At 38.1% G+C, this 17,719-nt stretch overlaps 1 protein-coding gene across 4 annotated transcripts in view; it reads left to right on the top strand.

The window, feature by feature from the left end:
* Window positions 1-17,719, top strand: part of dacha (dachshund a) — a 237,294-nt gene that overhangs the window by 169,334 nt on the left and 50,241 nt on the right. For 2 of the 4 annotated variants that reach the window (XM_052100107.1, XM_052100106.1), the window contains exons 4-5: window positions 14,248-14,400; window positions 15,783-15,955. In XM_052100107.1, coding sequence (XP_051956067.1) covers window positions 14,248-14,400; window positions 15,783-15,955 — 326 coding nt within the window. The remainder of the gene's footprint in view (window positions 1-14,247; window positions 14,401-15,782; window positions 15,956-17,719) is intronic. The other 2 variants (XM_052100109.1, XM_052100108.1) reach the window with 1 other exon arrangement.

Here is a 17,719-nt window from a genome sequence, read left to right on the forward strand (position 1 = left end):
CACTAATGTGTCACTATATAACATACACAAAAAGGTATGAGAAAACTGAGCTCATCAATTATGACAAAATTCAGGAACACTGTCACACAGTCTACAACAATCAGATGCTGCATATTTCAGTTGGCCAGATTTTATAAACCTTTGACTTTTGAAGTTACATTTTTTTATTTCATTCAAGCTGACTAAAACGTCTCATACAAGTTTTTCACGCTTGCTCAGTTGAATGAAGGGATGAAAAGCAGCCAATTGCAGTGTGAAATGTAACTATTGCGCAGTGTAGATGCATGTATTCCGATGTTAATATAAAACACTTCATGATCTTCAGTGTAGGGTTGGAATCTTTATGCACCTCATGATTCGATCCGATTCTGGGAGTCGCAATCCGATTTCAAATGATTTCTGAAACATAAAAAAAAAAAATCTTACTGATTATTCTGGTGTTTTCACGTTTTGACCAAAATTGGGGTTCTTAGACTGCAAGTTGTTCTGTGACAGACTGGTCTCGCTCAACTATAAGCAGGTTTTGAGAAACTTGCAGTAACTACATAATTAGTCTTACATTTAAAAATAGTATTACATTTTTAATTAGAATAAATATATCCGAGGCCTTTTGATTTTTTTATTTGAACTATAACTACAGATTGGAGCTCCAGGTTAATTACATGATATATCTGCTTCTGTGAGAGTGCAGATGTCAGCTTCTCATTTCCTCACTACAGGTGATAAAGCGGCACAAATAGAGGGATTATTATTAAAAAAAATCTATCAAACATCTTGTATGCACTGTTCGATCTGTTTGCTCTGCGAGTAGAAGTCTCACCTGCTTAACATTTATCTAACAAACCATCAGGTGTACGCATTTTCCCGACGAGCGAGAGACCGGCAATGTGCAACAACAAATGAAAGAGCGCAAGAGGAGCAAAAGACAATTCGAAGCTGCAGACAAAACATTATTAGAAAATAAAAACATCACCCACGTCTCCCGAACCGCTGTCTCATCATTATTTTCAGGTGTTTTATTTTCCCTTGTTGTGCAAATTAGTGCAGTAACATGTGCAAACTCGTATTTCATGTTCTATGTAATCATGAAATCAACTCTTCCTTTGCCATGTGCGTGAGTTTGTAATTTCGGGATTGTAGTTTCATTAGGAGACTAATTGAATGCGATCAGTTTTGTAGGATGCACTTGGCTTTAGGATACGCGTGTGTTTCTAACATCTGTCTCTGGTGCGCGCATAAGCATCACTGCGCTACCGCATTTTAGGGATCGATTAATCAGAAAATACATTTTCAGTCAGGTCACTTGCACTAGTGCGCCTACATATTATTTCACAGTCTCACACAGTAGTTTTCATTTCATCATATCTAATCAATTATCCACCACTTATCTGAATCTATTGCATTACCATTGTACCATGTCTGCCAACCATTTTAAGTGGTCCAAACATAATCTGCAGCCTGTGGATGCACAGTAAATATAGGCTTTCTAAGGGAAAACATTTCCTATAGTCCTCATCTGCAGTTGTTGTGTTTAACAGCGTGCCATTTTGCAATAAATCAATGAAATTTTCAAAAAAGCATTTTAGATTAAACTAGAGTCTTTTGACTCAAACAGGTTTCAAAACGTAATTATTCGTTTTTAGCCAGACAAACTGTGCCATGATGTGCGCACATGACTTGAAAGTTTAACCCTTTAATGACAGCCTAGAGTGTCCTAAACTGTCAGTCAGTTTAAATAAAATTAACTTATGCATAGCGAAGACAAAACAATGTTCACGCATGAGGACGCAGGGTCTCACAAGGTTAAAGAAGGCAATTTCGTCAGCTGTCCTACTGCAACACTTTCTAAAAAAAATCCTTATGGGGTTGAAGCAAGGTGCAACTTGAAGCAAACGCATATTTTTAAAGACAATTAATTTGTCTAATAAATATTACATAACAAACCATCTGTTGACTAGAATTGACAATCTGATATATCACAATCTTTCTCACTATGGTTCTAAGAAATAACCCTTAATGACCATCAAGTTCGACACAAATATTCTGGTGGATAGCCCATTTAATAGACAAAAAACTCTAGAAATACTTGTGAAAATTAGATGTGATCTAGGACCTTTGTACATACAGTAAAAATCACATGCTTCTACCTTTTTAGACCATTAAGGCAAAGTTCTTGAATTAATTCATTAAGGTCATCACTTTAAATCCATAAACTGAAAAGGCACATAACCTGTGGGTGTCAGCCCAGTGCATTTGTTATTAGTTTGAATTTGCATGCACTTTGTTGAGTGTGGGGTGACGTTTCGTGGGGTGATGCTCAGAGGGGGGGTTGAGTGAGGGGGTTTGAGTTTGGCCAAAAGCACAGCTGTACTGCCTGCCGAACTGATTACCTCTCCTTCTCTCGCCCTCATTTATCTTCATTTCTTCCCAATTACACCAAATTAGCAATAGTCTCAGTTGCATTACCAACTTAATCCCCCCTTTTTTTCGTGGGCTGCATTATATGGTGGCAGATGATTCCTTGGCGGGAGTCAGGGTAAACAGCCATGAAAATGCCACCCGGCAGATGGCGAGGCCCACAAGAAATATGACAAACAGTGTGCCAGCGTGCCGTCCTCTGCCCGTACCCGCTACAAGCTGTTAATGCGCTCCCGGACTGTGTGTGTACGAGACTGTAAGGTTTGTCAGCTTAACGATATTAATGAATGCATGCGTGTGTTGCACAGTATGTTTAGTTTTAAATAGATGTGGTAGAACCGAAGAAACTGCATGGTTGCTATACCTGGTGGACACGTATGCCTTCTTTGAGTTGTTTGTCATTTGAAGTGCACTCGATGACATTTACAAACGGTACCTCAGTGTGCTGATTGGTTATCAGTGATACTAGGGCTTGAGAGTGTACACTGACATGCTACACATTATGGAGAATTTCAAGTTTACACTGAAGAAGATATTACCCTATAAAAGAATAGTTAACCCCAAAATGAAAATGCATGTCTCATCTATAAGTGCAAACCTGTAACTGTCAAAATATCATCCATTATTAGAACAGCATTTACATTAAATGTCAATAAACCAGGATAATTTCAATCGAACACAGTTTTTTTGTCCATGCAATATTTCTGTTATCAGATTTTCAAGTAACAGTCTCTGTTGAAATGTTCAGCCTTTTATCTTTCAATCGAAAATTTAAAATGGTGTTTTCGAACGATAATTCTCAGTGACCAAAATTTGGTGCTTCCATAGTTTTTAGCACATATTCTCACTTGAACACTCGAGCCACTGTGAATAAGCTTTTCAGTAACACTTTAAAATAAGGTTGTATTTGTTAATATCAGTTAAATACTCATGAACGCAGAACACACGTAAAGTGTTACACCTAAGGGACATTTAATTTAATGTATACTGTACTACTTGCTTTTAGTACAGTATACATTAATTTAGTTTTACTACAGGAATGTTCCAGCAACATTTATATCATAATTTGTGACAGGAGTACAAATGAAAACATGTAAAAGCATTACGTTTCACGCATTCATTATGAAATCAAGCCACAGATAAATCCAATCCGTCACATGACAAAACTTTCCATGGCAAGAGTCAAGTGCATAACACTCGGAAGCACGTTTAGTCCTTTTAGAATTCTTCTAAGACAATAATTGTGTGTAAATGCTCTCCAACACCTAATGCACCCCAACAGGGTTTCTGACATTAAACGGTATATGATCTACTCCCATAGAGTCTTACGACCATTATGAGCTTGTCTCCAAAATTATGTTTTTTATATAAAAAGGAGGTATTTAAAAAAAAATTTAAAAGCCAACAAAGTGGCCTTTCTGCATTTGGAATCTGAAATAAAACTTTGGAAAAAAAAAACAACCTTTGTGGCTTTGAGAACATAGATTTTTTTGGAGTTGCTCTGGCATATTTTTTTATGTATATTGTTATATAATAGGAAATTGTATGCGCTACACATTTCCATTCCAATATACACTCACCTAAAGGATTATTAGGAACACCTGTTCAATTTCTCATTAATGCAATTATCTAATCAACCAATCACATGGCAGTTGCTTCAATGCATTTAGTGGTGTGGTCCTGGTCAAGACAATCTCCTGAACTCCAAACTGAATGTCAGAATGGGAAAGAAAGGTGATTTAAGCAATTTTGAGCGTGGCATGGTTGTTGGTGCCAGACGGGCCGGTCTGAGTATTTCACAATCTGCTCAGTTACTGGGATTTTCACGCACAACCATTTCTAGGGTTTACAAAGAATGGTGTGAAAAGGAAAAACATCCAGTATGCGGCAGTCCTGTGGGCTGAAAATGCCTTGTTGATGCTAGAGGTCAGAGGAGAATGGGCCGACTGATTCAAGCTGATAGAAGAGCAACTTTGCCTGAAATAACCACTCGTTACAACCGAGGTATGCAGCAAAGCATTTGTGAAGCCACAACACGCACAACCTTGAGGCGGACGGGCTACAACAGCAGAAGACCCCACCGGGTACCACTCATCTCCACTACAAATAGGAAAAAGAGGCTACAATTTGCAAGAGCTCACCAAAATTGGACAGTTGAAGACTGGAAAAATGTTGCCTGGTCTGATGAGTCTCGATTTCTGTTGAGACATTCAGATGGTAGAGTCAGAATTTGGCGTAAACAGAATGAGAACATGGATCCATCATGCCTTGTTACCACTGTGCAGGCTGGTGGTGGTGGTGTAATGGTGTGGGGGATGTTTTCTTGGCACACTTTAGGCCCCTTAGTGCCAATTGGGCATCGTTTAAATGCCACGGCCTACCTGAGCATTGTTTCTGACCATGTCCATCCCTTTATGGCCACCATGTACCCATCCTCTGATGGCTACTTCCAGCAGGATAATGCACCATGTCACAAAGTTCGAATCATTTCAAATTGGTTTCTTGAACATGACAATGAATTCACTGTACTAAAATGGCCCCCACAGTCACCAGATCTCAACCCAATAGAGCATCTTTGGGATGTGGTGGAACAGGAGCTTCGTGCCCTGGATGTGCATCCCACAAATCTCCATCAACTGCAAGATGCTATCCTATCAATATGGGTCAACATTTCTAAAGAATGCTTTCAGCACCTTGTTGAATCAATGCCACGTAGAATTAAGGCAGTTCTGAAGGCGAAAGGGGGTCAAACACAGTATTAGTATGGTGTTCCTAATAATCCTTTAGGTGAGTGTATGTAGGCTTTCTAACATTTTTTCTTTTGTGCCAACAGTATAATTCAAAAAATCCAAAGTGTCTTCTAAAAGTCCAAAGTGTATTCCAAAATTATGCCTGTAGCCCAAAGGGTTCTGTAACTGCAACCATTGTAGTTAGGGTATGCTTTTTTTCATAGTATGTGCTCCAAAATGGGAGTGCCTCGACATGTTTTAAGACTGATTAATCAACTAGTCGTTCAGGGGACTGACCAAACTAGCCAATTTATGTTCTCCCAAGGTTATTTTTCACCATTAATCAACATCTTATGGAGTTTTGTGTTCCTTGCCACAGTCCCCTTCAGCTTGCTCACTAGGGTTATTAATACAATTATTATTTCATTACTTATGTTTAAACACAATTAACAATCGTATTTTATCTAATTACACAATGATGATTCATCGATATTATAGACATTACAGTTTTATCTTCTGTTAATTCCTGATATTCTGTAAAGCCGCTTTGAAACGACGTGTGCTGTGAAAGGCGCTATACAAATAAAATTAACTTGACTTGCCTTGACTTACTCGCCTAGGTCCGGGTGGTGAAGGATGAATCTCAGTTGCCTCCACTGCTGAGACAGTCACCCTGCACATCCTATCACATAGCTTGCTGAGCGTGATACCGCTGAGACTTAGTGCATGTGGAGGCACCTCACCAAGAGTGAGAACCACCATAGCGACTATGAGGAAGGTAACATGACTCTACCCATTCTAGCAACCAGGCCAATTGGTTGCTAAGGAAGCCTGGCTGGAGTCACTCCAGGTGTGGTAGTCAGTGTCTTTGCTTACTGAGCTACCCAGTTCCCGCTGTCTGATTTTTTTAAATAAGTCGATTTTTTTTCGGAGTAATCAGCGTATTGGTGTGCATGTAAAGGGACTCATTTTTTAATATGTTTAGCTTTGCACATCCCTATACTTAACCTGCTTCACCAGCAAGACTTTCTTGGTCAAAAAGCATGGCTGGTCTACCAGCTAGATCAGCACCAAATCAGACTAGAACAGCAAGGAAACATTTAAATAAGCAGTTGCTGCCACAAAACCATTTTTAAAGAGCCATTTTCAAACACAAAGTCTGATATCAATTATTAAAAGACATTTGCACTATATGTACAGTAGGTTAAATAGAGTGTTGTCTAGACCTTATTGTCACTCTGAATTTACAGTCTGGGTCACATTGTGACACAAGTACCAATAAGGATGCAGTTGTTAAGTGTATGAAAGTAAGTTGTTTGCCCCAGCATTTTGTTTGGGGTGGAGTAAACATGCATGCACACTACCTGCTTTTCCACTGACCATAGAGAGGCTTGAAGACATTAACATGCACACTCAGTTTACAATGGCAAACACAAACAGGGCCGACATCAACACATACGACCGCTCGAACGGGGGCATGAAGACCCTAAACCCATCACAAGCCCAAATAACATGGCTGAGAAGATGATTCATGGGCCACACAAATAATAACCCACCCAAAGCAACACCAGAATATTTGTATATTTCTCTGATCAAAGTGAATACACTTTCCTTTTGATTTTGTATTTTGCCATTGATTTTCCAAGCCATACTTTGTGCTTCGTCATGCAGAGTGGGCCTTTTAATTCACCACACTTTTGACCTTAATGATAATGTGCTGGCCACTGTTATTTTATTAACATACACAAACATTTACTGCAGTCTCTAGGCAGTGCACGCTGGGACTCTGTAGGTGAGGGCAAGCTCAGGTGGCAGATGGCAAGCCTGATAGGCCAAAAACAGTCCACTTCACTAGACTAAAGTAACAGGGGCCGGTTGCAACAGCTATACATAAGTTACAACTTACCCTAGTTGTTGCATAAATGGGCACTAAGTCACAGTTTACACACTACTAAATACACCGATAAGCCACAAGATTAAAAACACCTGCCTAATATTGTGCAGGTTCCCCTAGTGCCTCCAAAAGAGCACCAACCCTCATCTCAGAAAAGTATTCTGAGATGCTATTCTTCTCATCACAATTGTACAGAGCGGTTATATGAATTACCGTAGACAGTTCAAACCTGGCCATTCTCTGTTGGCCTCTCTCATCAACAAGGCATTTCCATCCACAGAACTGCCACTCACTGGATGTTTTATTTGTTTTTCTCACCATTCTGAGTAAATTCTAGAGACTGTTGTGCGTGAAAATCTCAGGAGATCAGCAGTTACAGAAATACTCAAACCAGCCCGTCTGGCACCAACAATCATCCTTGTGATTATCTAATCTGCCAATCATGTGAGAGCAGTGCAGTGCATAAGATCAAGCAGATACAGGTCAAGAGCTTCAGCATCAGAATAGGGAAAAAATGTGATCTCAGTGATTTGGACTGCAGCATGATTGTTGGTGCCAGACGGGCTGGTTTGAGTATTTCTGTAATTGCTGATTTCCTGGGATTTTCACACACAACAGTCTCTAGAATTTACTCAGAATGGTGCCAAAACCAAAAAACATCCAGTGAGGGGCATTATGGTAATTCAGATAACCGCTCTGTGAAATTGTGGTGAGAAGAATAGCATGTCAGAATGCTACTCTGAGATGCGGGTTGGTGCTGTTTTGGCTGCACGAGGGGGACCTACACAATTAGACAGGTGGTTTTAATGTTGTGGCTGATTGTGTATGTGAGTGTAACCCTATGTATAAACTAAATATTTATGGAAGCCTCTGACCAGGAGTAATGGTTGGAATAAAAAAGCAGACTGATATTTTATAATATCAATTAGCTCATTTTTTGTGTGACAGGCTTCAATCTTTTCGACATACATGATGTTGACATTTACAGTCATTTACATTTACGAGAGAGAGAAAAAAACGTAATTTTAAGTGGCTCTTCAGCATGAAACCAGTTTTCAGGGTGTGTCGCCTGGTGACAAATTTCAACACATTCAAAATATATATAGGATATTAAAATTAATAAATGTCTATTTTTTGTATTATTATTTATTTATCACCCCTTATTTATTTTAGAGTTCCTATATATTGTTAATTACACAGGGCAAATACTATTTATAAAATCTACTTTTATTATGTATCGTATTTTAATGGAGATATCATTTATTACAGCTGACAGTTATATAAGCAAACAAGGTTTGAACATCAACCATAACAATATCAAACTAAAATGCATGGCTTTTTAAAATTTCTGTGTACAAATTTGATGGCTGCTTTTTGGATCAATAAAGGTTAACGTCATATTATGTGACTACACTAAGAGCGGGTTTGGTAATTAGCAATAATTAATAATGATCAAATCTAATTAATTATTTTTAAAATCAATAGAACTTTGTATTGTGGAGGAGGGTGGGGCCGGGCTGGAACAACGCACGCCTGGTCCCCAATCAGCCTGATGGGGGTGCGCGAGGGATAAAGACAGCCGGCAGTTCTCAAGAGAGAGAGAATGACAGGCAGCTGCTGTGTGTGTTTATGTTCATGTGTTTTTGGTTAAGTTTATCATTAAACTATTATTTATATTGTCAAGCTGGTTCTTGCCTCCTCCTTGCCCCTTAACCTGCTTTACAAACATTAATTAGAATCAACATTAGCTTATTAAGCCTTCAAATCAACAACCATCAAAGATATCTATCAATTTATCAAAATCAATAGAATTTTAATAAGGATTAATATTGCCGGGGCACCTCCCTGGAATTAGAGACTAATAACCAGACAGTATAGCAGTCTCAGTATAGGATTGTTACTGCCCAGAAATGTATGGTTGTCCGTCGTTTGACTGCGACTCGTACTAAACCGTTATCCATCTTCTACTTTTATTTTCTAGTGTACATTCCAACATTTCGATTTCACTTGAAGTATGCAATTTATGCTATTTTTCATTTAGCAAAACATTGAAAATTTATCAGAATAGAATAATGGCCATCATAGAATTAAATCAGAATTTTATTTTGTGTTTGTTTCCTGGTTGCGGTCGTTCTCTCCCCCCGTCTGATGGCCACGATCGCTGCCTCTTGTGTCTGGGTGCTACCCACGCAGAGTCAGCGTTTGTGGATAGTTCATGTCCTCACTGCGAGAGCACGGCCATGTCTACGTTGCGGTCGCGGCTCGCACAAGGCTTCCGTCCAGGGCCTGTAGGCTGACGTCGTCTCTGATGGCTAAAGCCTACACCGCCGCTGGACACGCCGCCTCCGCCTTGCATGCCATGGCACTCCTGCAGGTGCACCAATCCAAGGCACATAGAGAACTACACAAGGGTAGTCCTAACCCGGGTCTAATGCAGGAGCTGCGTTCGGCGACTGACTTCGCCCTCCGGGCAACGAAGGTCACGGCGCGGGCTCTCGGGCAGGCGATGTCCACATTGGTGGTCCAGGAACACCACCTATGGCTCAACCTGGTCAATCTCGAAGGCTGACAAGGTACGTTTCCTTGACGCCCCCATCTCCCAGGTTGGGCTGTTTGGCAAAAACCGTTGGAGACTTAGCCCGGCAGTTCTCAACGGTGAGGAGGCAGACGGAGGCTATACAGCACATCCTGCCCAGGCGGAGCTACAGACCTCGCACCCCGTCTACTTGTCGCCCACCCCCTGCGGTACCAACTGGGACTCAGGAAACTGCACTTCGGGAGCTGGTAAGCAGACCACTCCCTCCCCCGCTGGAGGGGCTGGTGGAGAATCCTTATTTCCTTTAGAAATTTATTTCGCCACATGCCCAACGGGCTGCGATACCCACATTTTCAAAAAAAGAGCAGTTTCCTCAGCTGCCGGCCACCGGGTTTACCGAGCCGACGGTCTCCGCGGGTCACGAGGATGAAATTATTCCTCCCCATCCCAGGCTGTTCAGATAATATAGATATATACAGACATATATTACAATAATGCCAAGACATTATATTCATTACATAGTGCAATGGTTTTCAATGCTTTGGAGTTGTTGAAGGTACAAAGAGTATTTAAAAAATATTTCAAGTCTTTACAAAAAAGTGCAAATAGGGGCTTTATAGACAAATTTACACTTATGTATAAAAAAAACTTGGCAAGAAAAATAAACAGATTAATCAGAAAATATTAACTTAAATTATCAAAATTGTGAAAACCAAATAAAACGTCTTTATAAAGCAAAGAAAAACGAGTTAAAATAGAGGTACGTACAAACAAACAACATTTTCTCCAAAATACACAGCGTGGACACATTCCCAAAAAATGTGAGGGGCAGATTAATCTACAGCATTACTGAAGGAGCAAAGTGGATCTATTTCAGGGAGCATGTTTCGTAAATAAAAAAAAACGGTGTAACAGATTAAAGGACACCTCCTTAACCGGCAAATTACATATTTGTGAGGTAAACACCATACGACTTGCGTCAGACATGCTTGTGTTGCGTCTCGGTTGTGTTGCGTCATAAAAATCAAATGTTTAGGTCACTGTGTCAAGATAAATATAGTTTAATACTCAATCTTTAAACACATCTTGAGATCCCTTGGTTCAAGTGTTTTGAACGCAAGAAGCGGGAGACACAGACATAAACATGGAGACAATGTGCAACAGCAAAAGCACACACTGGGCACAAGTTGATGGGATAGCTGTTGATGGGATAACTGTTGTAATAATAATCACAATTTACAGTTTTTTCTTAAGTAATGTACTGTTGTTTGTTATTGTAGATAATGATAGATATGTAGACTTTGCTAGATAATATTAATTCTTCTTATGTGTAGACACTGGTACAGTATATTCCTATCTTACAATGACTTCAAACAAAGCTCATCCACTTAGATTTTTGAAGCATACGAATCCGTTTTATGAAGTTGTTTATCTAATTGTGTTAAAATTGGGGGAAGCGTTGTATTGTGTATGGGTAATAGTGTTTCCATGTATGTGCCCATGCATGTGTGTCATAATTACGGCAGACTTTATAAAATTATGGAGTTAAGCATCTCTGTCAGCGTGTGGTTAAGGAGCAGCGCAGTGATGGACATATTTGGAAAGCATGACTGACGGCTGGACAGGACAGAGATACAGACTCTCTCTCTCTCCTGGCTAGCATCACTTTTAGGCTAATTACTTTAGCAGCCAATTCAAGAGGAGCTCTTGGGCCGAACCCAAATGGGCCATCAGCACCAGAGCTGTGTATAGTTCAGCTCTGCACTCTCTCTAATATACTGCATGCACACTCATATTCACACAGACATCCAACTTCTACTGCAGTTAGCCTGTCACGGAGGTCAGATCTGTGAATTATTGTATACTGTATGTAATACAACAGAGAAATGCCGATTTAGACGTGTAGAGATGTGTTCATCTCTCTGAAACATGTCTGTTCTGGAGGCTGTTTGCTGATAGCGTTGACACCTAGACTAAAACACAGGACCTTTGAGATCTGCATTTACTGTATGTTCAGAAATTAATTATATTAGACAAGAGCAAATATAGGCTAGGTGGAATTTGCAATGCAAAAACTTTTGTCTATAATTCAAGTGGCTTTATTGCCATGGTTAAAAAACAAAACAAGCCTTACATTTTCAAAAGCAGTTATTGACATTATACAGTATATATTGCACATACTGCATAAACACATGTACACACATTTAAGGGGATTAAGCAAACCTTTTTTGCATCCATCTACACTGTTATTCAGTTATTTAAAGAAATATACATTATGTCAGTATGTGTGTTCCCAGGTAATTGATCCCATAACCTTAGCATTGCTAGCATCATGCTCTACCAGCTGAGCTACAGGAACAATAAATAATAATAATAATTAAAGGTCGACCAATATATCGATTTACAGATTAATCTGTGTCGATTTTTTGGATCGGTTATCTGTCAAATTCCATGCAGATAATTGCTGATAGTTTGGTTTTTTTCCTTCATGTTCCTCTGTGGCCAAAACTCTTCATCTGATGAATATAAAGGTCATAAAAGGCTTAATTTTGTGAAAATGTACAAATAGAGCCAAGTCTCCATCACAATCACTGTTTATGGACTAAAACACGATAATTAATATGAAATGTTTGAAAAAAAAATGAAAAGGATATTATTGAACATTTAATTCTATAACTTTTATTTATTGTTAAATGTATTTAGATTTTGACTAATAGCGTCGCTATAGAAAAGGAAAAAAAAAACGTATTTTATAATACCGGAATTCTGGACATTTGACAAGCGATCGTTGATGATCTACTATTAATGAATGATGATCTACTGTTGATGAATTACTGCTCATACAGTATATTTTAGCCAATATGACTAGGTTTACTTTAAGTATTTCTATTGTAATACATTGTAGATTATTGTAAGAGTGCATTTTTTGTTTCCCTTTTGCGTTTGTGTGAGCTGTATGCACATACATTTCAAAATAAGAGTCCCTTGTGTATTTTGGGCTTGTTTATAGATGAAATTCCCACATTATGCATCAAATCTTTATTTTATTTTTCTTGTTATTATTTCGATTTTGGATGCAAAGAAAAAACACGCATCTGGGATTTTACTCAATTATGGCCTCTGTCTGTGCCTGTCACACTAAGAAAATGTTTTAACATTTAACAAATCCTCCATCTTAGTTATCGGTATTGGCAAAATCTGATTGGTCAACCTCTAATAATAATAATAATAATAATAGAAGTAGTAGTAGTAATAGTAATCGTAATAATAATAATATATATAATAATAATAATAGATTATAGGAACACTAAATAATAATAATAAGCAGAATGGAATAAATAATAATTCAGTGAAATAGAACCCATGACCTTGGCATCATACTGTACTAGTTTAGCTATAACTATCCTATAATAATAATAAGAAGAAGAAGAAGAAGAAGAAGAATACTGTAAATATATGGACAAAATAGAAAGATGAAGATATCAATGATAAAATTGTGAAAAGAAAATGTTTATTATTTAACTTTTTATTTAAAAGTCTTTTACAGTGCCTTGAAACATAAACAATAAATGTTTTACTGCATCTTTATGGAACAACTGTACTTGTGGGAATATTTATAAAATATAAGAATACATTCTAGAAGAAGATTACAAAGCATTTTACAGACATACGGTATGGAATATTGTTCAGTTTATGGTTACATTTTTCCATCATGTTCAAGGGAGACTCGAACTGATTAAAGTGATATTTATGCATCATTATGCAGTGATGGCTTTCACAATTCATTCTAAAGCAGTTCACATGCTATTATGACTTCATTACATAGGATGTGTATTGCTGATGGATTGTTTACTGATATCAGATGTCATGAATGCCTGGTTCTCCCTCATCGTTTTATGTTTCATCAGTCGCCCCACTCATCACACACAAACACGTATGCATGTGCTCCAGTTCGGCCTCAGGTGTTTGGGCACAAGCATTACTTTATCGGGCTGTTTTCTCCCGCTCATTCAAATGGCTCCCTGATGAACAGTGCCCCCGCATTCTACAGAGAGAGATTTTAATTCGCATTATTATTAAAAGAATCACTCACTGCAATCTGTTGCAAAAACACCATCTGCTGGATCACTCGTAGGACCTCCGTTGCTTATTAGGCAGAATTAGACAATGATTTCCTCTCCTCCGCTTTGCGCTCGCTCACTCTGTCTCACTCTTCTCTCAGCTAATTCAACTTAAGTTGTTTTATGGCACCTCACGACGAGCTTTTCTGCTGCATTTCATTCCAGTGATTAATTCCCAGATGTCACCTGCTCTGGGACGATCGCAGAGTGATTGGCAGCAGGATTAACCCTTTAAAGGGATAGTTCCAAACTCAAAGATATTGGCCTGAATGACAGCCTCAGTCATCATTTTACTATGAACTATGAAGAATTGGATTTCTGAAAATTAGAGTATGTCTTCTTCGTACATCAAGCGTTTTATATTAAAAGAGCATGGAAAATCCTGTTGTCTTGTCCATACCTCTAATGGATTTTGTCCATATTCTACTCTGATCTGGTCTTCTGATTACACATTGCAACATACTGGAAAACTGTGGAGTTCAGGCTCTTTATAGACATCCAGGCTCTCTTCCACTCAGTCTCCCCTCTCTATGTCTCTGCTGTCCCCAGGCGGTAGTGAGTCGTCTTGGGATAAAGAGAAACTCCAGTCCCCCCCTTCCTCTGCAGCCCAGCATGGTCTGGCTCATGCTGGCTTCTCCACTCAGCACGGCCTGTCAGGGTCTCATCTCTCTTCCCTACAGCAGAGCCATCTCCTGGCTAACCGTGAGTCATTCATTAATCACATTCACTCATTCATTTTAGAACCAGGTGCGTTGATTCAGTGCTGTCCGATTTATCATCTGCAAATGTCATGCTAGTGTTGTATTGTCCTGCTCAAGGATTTGTCTGTTCTCCAATCTGCTTTATCCTTCGTTCATGCATTTCTTTGTGTGTGTGTTTAAAGACAACATGAAATGGCATTCACAATGCTTTTAATTTCCGCAATGTGACTATTTATATATTTGTAGATTGACTGCAGAATATTTAGTGAGAAATGTATCCCTGGTGTTTGATTAGATTGTGAAAAGTGATATTATTGGTTAATTACTCCCCTAAACTATTATACAGTATAACTGATAAATAATATTAAATAATAATATTAATATATATTTATAACTATTAAATTATAATTGTAATTAATTTAATGGAGCCCTAATGCAAATGATAATATGCTTTAGTTGCTTGAATAAATCCGGGTGTTTGTCTTTCATGTGCTTTATTAAGTTTGATGTGTTTCCTCCTTTCGTCAGAAAATTGCAAAAGCAGCGTTTACAAATAGGTTTTTGCTGATCTATGATCTAACCTATGAATTTCCAAACCTGGCTTTTTCCCACTTTTCTTTTCGACAAGATTCAGTTGAGACTCTGCAGCAGCAGCAGCTTTGCTTGTCGTCATCTTTTTTCTTGTTGTGAGCGTTCGAAAGTTCCGACTCTGCATGGGTACCGGGTAGACCTGGTACCTCCAGAAATTCTGGTATCGTAAATAATTTTTTGTTTGAGTATCAACTTGGTGCCGGGGTACCGGTATTTTTGACAACACAACTACAAATGTAGTTTTATATTTTAAAGATGAAGTTTGTCATTTCTGTGTGATTAGCGTCACCAAAAGTTGTTTTTAAACAGACTTTCAAATACACCACCTTCTGTTGATCCAATAAACATATAGTCCTGCCCCAACTCATGCCATTGGTTGAGTCAATGTCCTAGTGTCAGACTGGATAGGTTGTTCAAAACAAACAAGGAATGTTTTATAGTGCCACAGAGACACAGTGTTTACAGTGTTTGAAAACATTAACTTACAAATTGCATACTTCTAGTTGTCTTTACATATTAAGCTGGGATAAGAGAAAGTATTTTAATATATAAAAAGTTACACACTTCAGCTTTAAATAAACATAATTTTTTCGCTATGGAGGAAATGTGCTTTAAATAAACATTTTAATGGTCCTAAAATAGGTTTATTTTTCTTTATACAAAATATTATTTATTCTTTTGATTTTGGGGTGAAATTATGATCCGTTTTTGACTGTTTTGGTGAGATTCACCTCCTAACTACCATATAAACAGAATAATAAAAGTGTCTTTCCTTCTGTCTGTCTCTTTCAGGGCTGGACATGCCATTTATGATGATGCCCCACCCCCTGCTGCCCGTCAGTCTGCCACCTGCCTCTGTTGCCATGGCGATGAACCAGATGAACCACCTGAATACCATCGCCAGCATGGCCGCAGCCGCTCAGATGCACAGCCCCCTGTCCAGAGCGGGCCAGTCTGTCATCAAGGTAACACACACAACCATAAATTTTGGTTGGAAAACCTGTGGCTTTAGTGGCAGAAAAGACACAAGTGTCATTTTCACTAATTTATTATGGATTTGTTTGCACTGCACACAAATCTTAATTGTTTTTCAAATCTGATCTTTTTACAACTGACTGTTCATTTAGTAAATGATGAAATCGGATAAGTTTGATCAGACAGAGTAGTCAATATCCGGTGTATCTACATCAGTTGCTATAGTAATGCAAACACCAGCATGATGCCAAGAGACTTGCTCATTCAACAACTGAAAGTAGCTGTCAGTGTGGAAAGAGGGGATGGAAATTTTTTTATAAAAACATTTCCATTAACTAAAATACATACTAAAAAACTAAAACTTAATATATTGTCATGACTTCCAAACTAAGTAAAATACAAATGACCACAAATTAATTTAGTATATTTTAGAAAGTATATTTTCAAATGACAACCTTTACAACCGTCCTCCATTAAACATGAAAATGACACAAGATAGTGGTAACACTAGATGGCCCTGAGAAATTTAAAGGGATAGTGCACACAGAAAGGACAATTCTGTCATCATAACCTGTATGCCTATATCTATTCTGTGAAACACAAAAGATGTGAGGCAGAATTTTAGAGACTGACAGCCTCAGTCACCATTCACTTTCATTGTAATGAAGAAAAGAAAAAAAAGAGCTGCGTCAACATTCTTGCAAAATTTCTCCTCGTGTTTAACAGAAGAAAGAAAGTCTTACAGGTTTGGAATGAAATGAGGGTTACATTTACATTTACATTTACATTTATTCATTTTTTTATCCAAAAAATTTTATCCAAAGCGACTTACAAAAGAGGAAAAAACATCAGCGAATCATCTTAGGGAGACAGTGGTACAAAAAGTGCCATATTACAAAGTTTCACTATCATCAGAATAGTATACAAAACAGATTTAAATGCAACAAGAAATGTAAATAATTATTTTAATTTTTTTAATTTTTTTATTTTAGTGACAGGTTAAGTGACTAAAAGAATGTCGAAATGTACATTTTAACGTGAACTATTCCTTTAACAGCATAAAACATTAAAATAATATCAGTTAACACATGAACTTTGACTGCTCTTAAATACTAAGTGCCCTGTTGTGCTAAGCACAGAGCTATGCAATGTGTCATATGCCAGTGGACATGCCCATTAAGTTTTGGTATTTTCGTGTAAGCATGCAGTAAGTATAGGCGCAAGTGGATTTGGCAAAATTGTATGCACAAAGCCCTAATGGGCTGAGTCAAGTGCAACTTAATTTAATGTAATTCTTCCTCGGTTATTGCACCATCTGAGTCCTATTATATAGTCCATTTCCTGTCAAGCACTTGCGATATAAACAAAAGATAGCACAATCATACGAAGTTGGTAGTGTAAATGGGCTTTATGCAATTAATTCATTCTTTCATATTCTTTTGTGCATTAACTTCGTCCTTGTGTAACGTCTGGCATATTTCTGGTGACACACTCCTTTTATACATTTGGAAAATGTTCTTATCAAGACTTGTACGTAGGCTATGTTAAATTATAGAGAATGTAAGAGTTATTAATCAAATTGATTTACAGACACAAATCCTGGCTAGTTTTAACAGTGATTGTATCAGTCTTCCAGGCTAGGCTGTGGCTCGAGAGATTGCTTTTTTCTTCTTTTTTTGTTTTTTGCACGCACTTCACTTCTACTGCCCAATTTTGCTTTAAAAATGTAATTAATTTATTGAAACACGATAACA

The sequence above is a fragment of the Xyrauchen texanus genome, chromosome 31 (genome assembly GCF_025860055.1).
Source record: "Xyrauchen texanus isolate HMW12.3.18 chromosome 31, RBS_HiC_50CHRs, whole genome shotgun sequence".
Lineage (NCBI taxonomy): Eukaryota > Metazoa > Chordata > Actinopteri > Cypriniformes > Catostomidae > Xyrauchen > Xyrauchen texanus.